Source organism: Nicotiana tabacum, chromosome 2 (genome assembly GCF_000715075.1).
Source record: "Nicotiana tabacum cultivar K326 chromosome 2, ASM71507v2, whole genome shotgun sequence".
NCBI classification, from domain to species: Eukaryota; Viridiplantae; Streptophyta; class Magnoliopsida; order Solanales; family Solanaceae; genus Nicotiana; species Nicotiana tabacum.
The window spans coordinates 24,075,820-24,085,137 of record NC_134081.1 but is presented as its reverse complement, the minus strand read 5'-3'; the positions used below and the strand labels follow the sequence as shown (position 1 = coordinate 24,085,137).

Here is a 9,318-nt window from a genome sequence, read left to right as displayed (position 1 = left end):
ATACGCTAGTTCTGTAAATATGACGAGGATGCAATGTAGAGGATAGAATGGTGACATTAGAACATTTCATCAGTGCTTGGTCTTACAAGTTTCAAACTTTTGGAGTGTTGGAAAAACTTATGTTTATGCTACCTCGCACGTTCCAATTTTTTGTAGTGTTGGAGAAACTTATCTTTATCTTTCGTTGCAAGTTCCATACTCTGTATATGGTAAAAGAAAAACATCTAACAGTTGATTAATGGGACAAGCACTTGGTAGTCTTCTTGGTTTTACCGTTCTACTTATCCTTCAGAAGTTTGACCCAAAGTTGATGTTTTGCTCTCTTGATTGTTTAAATATTTGAGCAAAATCTATTCTGACATCCAAAAATAGATATAGTACAGGGAAGACAACATATATGATAACTCCATGGATAGATATTTCGCAGCATGTTCTAACCTCCTCTGCAAACACATAATTTATACAGTATCTTGCCTCTAAATATCAATTAAAGGAACAGTTCAATCTAACTTAACTCTTAAAAGAAATCTGAATTATTCTAAAGTAACAGAAAACAAAATCCAGGAAAACATGGCAGAGCCTAGCCAAAAAAAGAATCTGTAGTTCCGTACATTATAAGAAGATAAACTCCAGAAGAAAATACTGAATGCAAAGTAAGTGCACCGCGAAGAAAGAGGCTCCATCTTCCACATGCTGAAGTAGTTTCACAGATTATCTTTTGCAACAGCTAGTAGCTAACCTGCATCATGGTTGAACTGCAAAGATTTCAGAGTTATTCAATCATGCGAAAGAAACCAAGAAATGTGGAGAAATTGTACGAACTCACATCATGCAAAGCTACGGTTTGCATCTACATTAACTTCTACTTCTGCCTTAGAACCATCATTATCTGCGAGCAAACTTCCGTTAGATCCTTCAGGGGATTCAACAGTTTCAATAATCTCTGCCTTCAGCTTCTCATGTTTTTCTTTCAACTCAGGGAAACTCATAGCCTCTGCAAGACTCTGCTTTATTTGCTGTTCTAAGGCCTGAATTTTTGCCTTTGACTCTGCATCTGCTATCTTTCCAGCCTTTGCTACCTCCATTTTTAACAACTCAATCTTGTTTTTCAAATCTGTCGAATTCACGACGTCTTCCATAACCTTGGTAATTTCATTGTTAAATTCATCAATTTTTCTCTTGGCATCAGGAAGTGATGGTGGGCTGACATGCAAACCTAAAGATTCAAAAATGCCAGCAAATTCCGTCTCCATTTCATCTTTAAGTTGCACAATTTTCTCCTTTAGCCCCTGGTCTAAATCCATAACTGTTGATACCCCAGTACTCTCGATTTCAGCCTTCAATTTATCAATCTTCTCCTTCAAATCAGGGCGATTCATGGTTTCTTTTAACCTCTTATTGATCTCCTCCTTCATTTTGTTTGCCTTGCTATTTTTCTCGGAGAGTTTGTGGGCTTCAGACATTTCTTGTAACATCTCAAGCTTATTCTTTAGACTAGCATAATTTGGAGCAGCAGACATGTTTCTGTTGAATTCATCCTTAAGCTGGTCAAGCTTTTCCTTCAGAGCAGGATGCATTGACTGGTCGTTTGAGTTCCTTGTTTTTGCAAATTCTTCTCGCACTATGACAAACTTTTCCTCCAAACCTAAAGCTTTAGCAGCCTCAGAAAATTCATAATCAATTTCCCTTCTCAATTTTTCTATCATCTCATTCAGGCCTGACTCTGGAATCTTCCCGGATGATTCCTTTGCTTTCAGGATCTCTTGCTTTAACTTTTCAACCTCATCCATTAACTCCACATCCGGAGTCCCAGGTGGAAGAAGAGGTTCTTCTTTCTTTTTCATGTTGACCTTCCTTTTTGGATCAATGGGAACTCCCTCCTGGAAGCCACCCAGTTTTCGGAACTTAAGCATCCTGTGCCTTAACAACTCTTGAGTGTCCATTTTCGTAAGTTCCTACAAGGATGGATTGTGTTTTAGCAAAAGCTGAAAGTACAATTTCTGGAAATAGAAATTTTGATATACTCACATCCATTGATTCTTCAATTGCAGTTTTTATCTGCTGTGAAGTCCAATATGGATCAGCATGTGCACCACCAAGAGGCTCCTGCAACACGATAAAAACCATTTAGTTACCACCGATGAAAGTGAATCACTTTTTTGTCTCAAATGACATATATTCACCCAAATTTACCAACTGTCAAGGAATAGTTGCAAGGCAGATAATAAGCAATATGGTAATTCAGAGATTACGAAACATCAACTATGACTCTGCTAGGAGATTGCAAGGGTCAGAAATGGAAGACAATTCACAGATGAGAAATTCACATTTCTTCTTTTAGCATTTCAAATTTGTTAGCTAATTGGAAAAATATGTAAGTGATGAAGAAGAATGAGATTTTGATCAATTAGGCAGATACAGCAATGAAGTAATATTACAGCAATGGAACCATCAGCAATTTGAAGCTTGCACAGCTCTCGAGCAGTTATCTTGAGTTTCTCAGCTGCCTGAAATGAAATGAAGCCATACTCAGCAATAATTTTCACAGCTTTTCTGGATTAACACTATTGAATTTTAACTATAGCAACCTTAGGAGAAGCTTTTGCGGTCTTCCATAAAATTGCTGCACATGCTTCTGGGCTGTGAATTACAAGTGGGAATTGAGAACGGTAAGCATACATCACTATCAAGTATGAAAGTCAAGAACACTATACAGAAAACTGGGTCTGAGTAGGTGAATCAAAAAATACAAAAGAAAAGTACCACGAATATCTGATTGAAAGATTAAGGGTGCGTTACAGCAAGATATTCACTAATTGTATTGAATTTGTTAATAGTTGTATTGCCAAAAAGAAGATTGCCCTCCCAGATTCGTTTTTCCGCAGAGTTTATTGATTTGAAATGAGATTGGGTAGTCCAAGATTAAGAGCAAAAGGAATAAGATTAGATGGTTCAGCGTTAGGACATCCAAACAGAGATTATGTTTTTCAAGTATTGGTCTGGTGTTTTACAGCTAATAGTCAATGTATTAGATTTGTTTCTGAAGTAGACATGGCCTACCGCCAAGGTGCTACCCACCTTTAAAATTGATGAAAAGCTGAAACTATAATTTCTTATGTTATTTATTTATTTTTTGATATAGGTGGTGTCCGGGCCAACTTGTGCACACCTCGACTATTCCACCAAGTACCTGCTACTCCTCACCAGCACAGGTACTCGTAACTCTGTTCACCAGGGCTAAGACAGTTGGGAAGCTGAAACTATAAAATTGATGGAAAATTTCTTGGATTAAAAAGGACATGATGAATGATTGTCATTCACCACATATTTAGTCTGCATGCAGTATACACCTCTCCATATCCATCTCAAAAATATATCATAAAACACCATTTTTCTTCATAGTAAAAGTCGACAGTTTTAGAGGCACCTGGCAACATAGAAGACAGCATTTTCAAGCATTAACAATTTATTAGCACAACCAATAGCCAGAGCTCCACCAGAACCCCCTTCTCCCATAACAATGGAAATAATTGGTACTTTCAAACCAAACATAGTCCTCAAATTATGAGCTATGGCTTCCCCCTGCATGAAAGCATTACAAACTAATCAGTTTAGCAATAACCAATGAGGAAAAAGCATGCTACATCAGTTTTGTGAACATACTTGGCCTAGTTCCTCCGATTTAAGGTCAGCATATGCCCCTGGTGTGTCAATGAAGGTGATAATCGGGAATCCATGATGATCAGCATAGTACATCATCCGCAGAGCCTTCCTATAGCTGTTTAACAAGTATTCTTTTCTTACTATTGTAGGCTCACATACTACAAAGAAGTGGCTTTATCTAAACTCGTACAGAAATACTCAAAGCTCAAACATGATGGAACCACATACCCATGCGGCGTAGGCATCCCAAAGTTACGTTGTATGTTCTCCTTTGTGTTGCGTCCTTTTTGATGACCCATGAACATATAGCTTCTACCATTTATTGTGCCAAGGCCAGTGACAATGGCAGGATCGTCATACCCAGCTCGGTCACCATGAAGCTCCACAAACTGCAAATTCGGCATTTACAATTTTACGTTGTTAGAATTTCCAACAGTAATTAGCATATGGAAAAGAGAACAGAAACAGAGTCTGCAATTTTTTTAAATTTATTTGATAAGCAAGTGAGAGTCATTGAATTTACTTGACCTTCTCAGTAATATTAAAGATGTGATCAAGGAAAGTTGGCCTGTTAGGATGCCTTGCAATATTCACTCTTTGTATAGGAGTCAGATGCGTGTAAAGATCTTTTAGAGCCTGAAAAGGACAGTAAAGATGTCAGCATACCAGCTACATTATATTGTTAGCAAAAATAATGTTGACCCTCAAGGTTAGTGCTGATACAATGTTCTCACCTTCATACCTTTCTCCAAACATTATAAAAGAATAAAAGGCATGTGTCGCAAAACACGAATCTTTTCTATCCTTTATTTCAGCATCCAACTCAAAATCAAAAAGTAGGTAATTTTATCACAAATATTCAAAATCAAATTCTTTACTAGAGATCAGAATCTTATGATTTCCCTGTGACCTCCCCAGATTGCTCTTGTTGTCTCCTCTAGTTCCCCCCCCCAGCATGCGTGTGAAAAATATACATCCCTTACAGAGCATAAAATGATGATGATGCACTTGGAAAGGATTTCAGTAAAGGACCAGTATTAGTTTCTCCGCAAATGATAAAATATACATGGATTGAGACACATTTCTTAGCAATTTAGCAGCAATTGCAGTAATGCAACAAATATTTCTCACGAAAAAAAGAAAGAAAAGGGATATCCAAATTTTCTTCCTTCTTTTTATTTGATAAGGATTATCCTAAAATACTTTTATTCAGGTATAACGTTTTTCACAAAATGAACAGTACAGACCAAAATTTTCCTAAACAAAATTGAAAAAAAAAAGAAGGAAGAATGAGATTACAAGTACTGAAATTCAAAATAATCTGAAAAAATTCTATAAAGAAGATTGTGAAACACCAAGAATTGACCTCCAATAGTAACTTCTTAATAAGAGCAGAAACACATTAAGCAACAAAAGGCCAATTGTCTTGTTTTTCTTTAATAAGTGGAAGGCCATTTTTGTCATTCAAACCTGTTGGTATTTGTTCTCGAGGGAGATAATTTGGTCACTGAAATCCAATCCAGTTTCATTTGCCATCTTTTGAACCTGCATCCAAGAAACAGTTACAATTGACAAATGTTTAGTGTTCTACATTGATATAAGAGGTAATATCTCTTGAGGCATTAGGTCATGAAACCTACGTCAATGATTTTCTTCTGCAGATCCATAAGAGGTTTCTCAAAATCCAATGTCACCGGCTTTTGCTTTTCTTTCAATGGCTTGAAAGGTGATAAATGACTGAGGACTCCACCCTTGACATTAAGGTCAGGATCCTCTGGCCAAGGATACTCGTGCTTCTTTACCTTTCGAACCTTAGCAGAGACGGCAAAATCTCTCTTTTTAGAACCCAATCGTGCTCTGCCGAGGGCTTTCAATGGCACACCGCAGACACCATTTCTTGAGCTACGAAGAAGGTCTGAAGCCGAAGTTTTAGAAGCCAAACTTCCACTGAATGCCATGGGAGGATGTGAAGTTGAAGCCATTCTCCAGTTTCTGCAATAGGTTAACCTAATCAATTTCACGTAAAGAGGGGAAAGTGCACAAAATTTAGAATCTAAAAGAATATAGCCCACCAATGACATAATTGTGAAATCAATTAGCTTCAAAGCACAGTCAATGTTTCAATCGGATACTTTTAAGCATACATGAATGACAAAACTAACAAACATAAATTTCACTGCACATAGTTAGACCTATCACCTAGCTATGCAGAGAAGCATATTCAGACACTAGCAAAAGATTTAATCTCTACGCACCCTTCGGCAGCAAACTCAAAACAAACTAAAAACAGTTACTAAATTGATAAAAAAATCAGCTACCCTGCACAAGCTAGAGATTGCAGCAAAGGAAATTAAAAAAAACATATGCAAATAAACACCAAATTAACAAAAACATCGAGCACCAAAAATTTTGAGGTAACTAGTACCTGTGGCAGATATACCTTGCTCCAAATGGTGTGACGGGACACCGCTTCGTCGAAACATTTACTAGATATGTATATATAGATAATAAGCAAATTGAAAATTTTGGAAATAAATATAGAAAATGACACCGCTTGTCATTATAGTGATTTATCCATTTTTTAACTTAATTATATGTTGACACCGCTTAAGAACATCCTGCTTCCGCCACTGACTAGTAATGTGCCGAAACATAAAGTACATTTGCATAAAACACAAGAATCAATCAATCAATCAACTACACGTCAATCTAAAACTAGTTGGGGACCTCTTTATGAATCCACTATATCCATTCTGCTCCATTTGGGCACATTTCACCCAATATTGTTTAAAAAACATCCATGACTATAAGGATGACCGACTCGTCATAATTTGACTATGTTTACACTTGAACCGGCTCTGCTAATCAGATAGGCGGATAAATACAAATTTCACTGGATAAACATTAGGAAATAGAGAAACACGGCCTTACCAAATTTATTAAATGTAATCAAATCTATATATTCAAATTCAATCAATAAACTGTAAATTAATGATCAAATGTGAAGAAAACAAACCGAGAATGAGAGCTCCAGATTCGGCAAAATTTGACTATTTTACACTTGAACCGGCTATGCTAAGCTCACATAGGCGGACAAATACAAACAAACGAACAACAAAAAAAAGAGAAATTTAATTGCATGAACATTACAAAATAGAGCACAACAGCAACAACCTTAGCGAATTTATTAAACAAAATCATAGCTATAAAGCTAAAATCAATAAATTAAAACCGAAAAATTACTGATCAAATGCGAGAAAACGAACCGAGAATTAAGAGAATGAGACCTCCAGATTCGGCGGAGAGAGAAAGAGAGAGATCTGAGGAGTCGATGAGAGGAGTACTTTGTGGAGAGAGATTAGTACTTTTAAGGAGCAGAGAACATCGAGAAGATCGTCGCCTGCTTGGGTTTATTCAACAACGAAAAATAATCAGTGTTTAGATATATAGATAAAAGCTATGCAGAAGCAGCAACTTATGAGAGAGTTTCATTTCTGAGTTTTCGATACTTCTTATGCGGATGGGGAAAAAAAGAAATTGAAAAGGGCAAAATGTAATTAAAATATAAAAAAATAAATTAAAGAAAAAACTACCTGTGTGCTTGTTAATAAGAGGAGCCAGCTTTTATCGGTTCGGCCGTTAAATGTGTTGAACTGAAGCTGGAGTCACTTCTTGACCTTCGGATTTGGATTTTTCTGCACCTGTACCATATCCATTGCTTTTATTCTATTTTATTTTTTAAAATTCATCGAAAATAAAAACTAAATTCGAGAATTATTCATTTTTGCTTCATTATTTAGATGGTAAATACTCTGTGAAGATCTAAATACTATTTATATGATGTCTTAGATGATACTCATTAGTTCTTAAGCCAGTGAGAGGGTGGTACTTATTCGGGCATTTGCAGTCGTACCTTATATTTGTGCCCTTTAACCCGTATCATATTTTTAAAAATTATTAATTTGGTAGCCAGCTGACAAAAAATTCGTAATAATATGACAATTACACCTCTGACAAAAGATATAAAACCTACACCACGCATTAATCGCGTGATATCTCCTCTCACCTTGAAGCTAAAACTTCATGCTAATGGAGCATGAAGTTGTTTTATGTTGAAGCTAAAACTTCATGTTAATATAACATGAAGTTGTTTCACATTAAAACTAAAACTTCATGTTAATGCATGTTGAAGTTATTTATTCTGCAGTCTACAGTTTTGTCATGAGTTTTATCCGAAATTTCAATCTAAACATGCTGAAGTTATTTAGTTCATTTGCTAAAACTTCAGACCAAACATGCTTAAGTTTTTTAGTTCATTTGCTAAAATTTCAGACTAAACATGTTTAAGTTATTTAGTTCATTTGCTAAAACTTCAGACTAAACATGCTTAAGTTTTTTAGTTCATTTGCTAAAACTTCAGACTAAACATGTTTAAGTTTATTTAGTTCATTTGCTAAAATTTCAGACTAAACATGCTTAAATTTTTATCTTGCATTTCTAATGAGTTTTTGCTAATGCATGCTGAAGTTATTTAGTTCATTTGCTAAAATTTCATACCAAAACATGTTGAAGTTTTGTCATGCAGTCTACAGTTTTGTCATGAGTTTTATCCGAAACTTCAGTCTAAACAAGCTGAAATATTTTAGTTCATTTGCTAAAATTTCAGACTAAACATGCTTAAGTTTTTTTTCTTGCAGTATGTAATTTTCTAATTAGTTTTTCTAATGCATGCTGAAGTTATTTAGTTCATTTGCTAAAACTCCATCCAAAACATGCTGAAGTTTTGCCATACAGTCTACAGTTTTGTCAATAGTCTTTTATTAAAAAAGGGCAAAATTATCTTTTTAAAACACTTTTAACAAAGAAAATGGATACGGATGCAAACGAAAAAATAAAATGGGTATAAGTTAAAAAAGGGCGACCAAATAGGGCGCCCCATGCAATTTTTACTACTTATTCGTGACAATAAGTGCAAACGTAATATAATTATATACTATGTTAAAGATTTCAATTATATTTTCCAATTAATTATGTATTTTTATCTCCTCGGGTTAATTGAATCTTAAAGAATGGTTATATTAAGTAGAGAATCAGATGTGTTTGAATGAATATTTGATTGTTTAAGTTATATGTGCAACCTTGAATAACAATTTAAAACAAATGCTTGCAAAAATAAAATAGGAATAGGAAAAATAACCAATTTTGATATAATTATGCACACTTTTTAAAAAAAGTTAAGAAGCACTTTGACTATTAATGTGAACATTTTTCAATTAATTTTTACACGTCAGATGGTTAATAAGCCAAATGACTTTGTGTTTTTTATAGAGTTACTATAACAAAATTGCAAAATACTTTTTTGTACTTGTCATCAAATTCTAAACCCTATAAATTAATTACTGAAAAAAGGAGTTAATAACCCTTTACTTAGTGTTCTTATGAAAAACACCGATCACATATGATATGAAATTGGAAAAAATACGTAGCAACAAATTACAGAAAGATTTGTAGAGTAATTAAATGAAGGATCTTTAATGCCAAATACTAATAGTAATTAAGTAATAGTCAAACGTGTTTGTTAACTTTAGGTCCTCAGTAGGTAGGGTTTATTGTTTCTTTAGTGTTTGAAAGGTATACTAAAGTTTGACATCTGCA

At 34.8% G+C, this 9,318-nt stretch overlaps 1 protein-coding gene across 4 annotated transcripts; it reads right to left on the bottom strand.

The window, feature by feature from the left end:
- Positions 1–396: 396 nt before the first annotated feature.
- Positions 397–7,260, bottom strand: LOC107789406 (acetyl-coenzyme A carboxylase carboxyl transferase subunit alpha, chloroplastic). Of its 4 annotated transcripts, none has more exons than XM_016611199.2 (12): positions 6,930–7,260; positions 5,304–5,655; positions 5,134–5,208; positions 4,192–4,299; positions 3,892–4,052; positions 3,664–3,778; positions 3,428–3,582; positions 2,589–2,640; positions 2,439–2,507; positions 2,029–2,106; positions 827–1,955; positions 397–755 (listed from the first exon to the last, which is right to left on the bottom strand). In XM_016611199.2, the coding sequence occupies exons 2-11, from the start codon at positions 5,643–5,645 to the stop codon at positions 828–830; spliced, it is 2,283 nt and encodes a 760-aa protein (XP_016466685.2). In that variant the 5' UTR covers positions 5,646–5,655; positions 6,930–7,260; the 3' UTR covers positions 397–755; position 827. The 4 variants fall into 4 exon arrangements, with proteins under 4 accessions (XP_016466685.2, XP_016466686.2, XP_016466687.2 ...); XM_016611200.2 differs by having other exon boundaries at positions 397–739; XM_016611201.2 differs by having other exon boundaries at positions 6,951–7,258.
- Positions 7,261–9,318: the final 2,058 nt, after the last annotated feature.

Coding starts and splice junctions, on each gene's coding strand:
- LOC107789406 (XM_016611199.2), bottom strand. CDS start 5,645: ATGGCTTCAACTTCACATCCTCCCATGGCATTCAGTGGAAGTTTGGCT. Junction 4,300..5,133: donor TCGAGAACAAATACCAACAG/GTTTGAATGACA, acceptor TGTCCTTTTCAG/GCTCTAAAAGATCTTTACAC. Junction 2,641..3,427: donor GCTGTCTTCTATGTTGCCAG/GTGCCTCTAAAA, acceptor TGTAATTCACAG/CCCAGAAGCATGTGCAGCAA.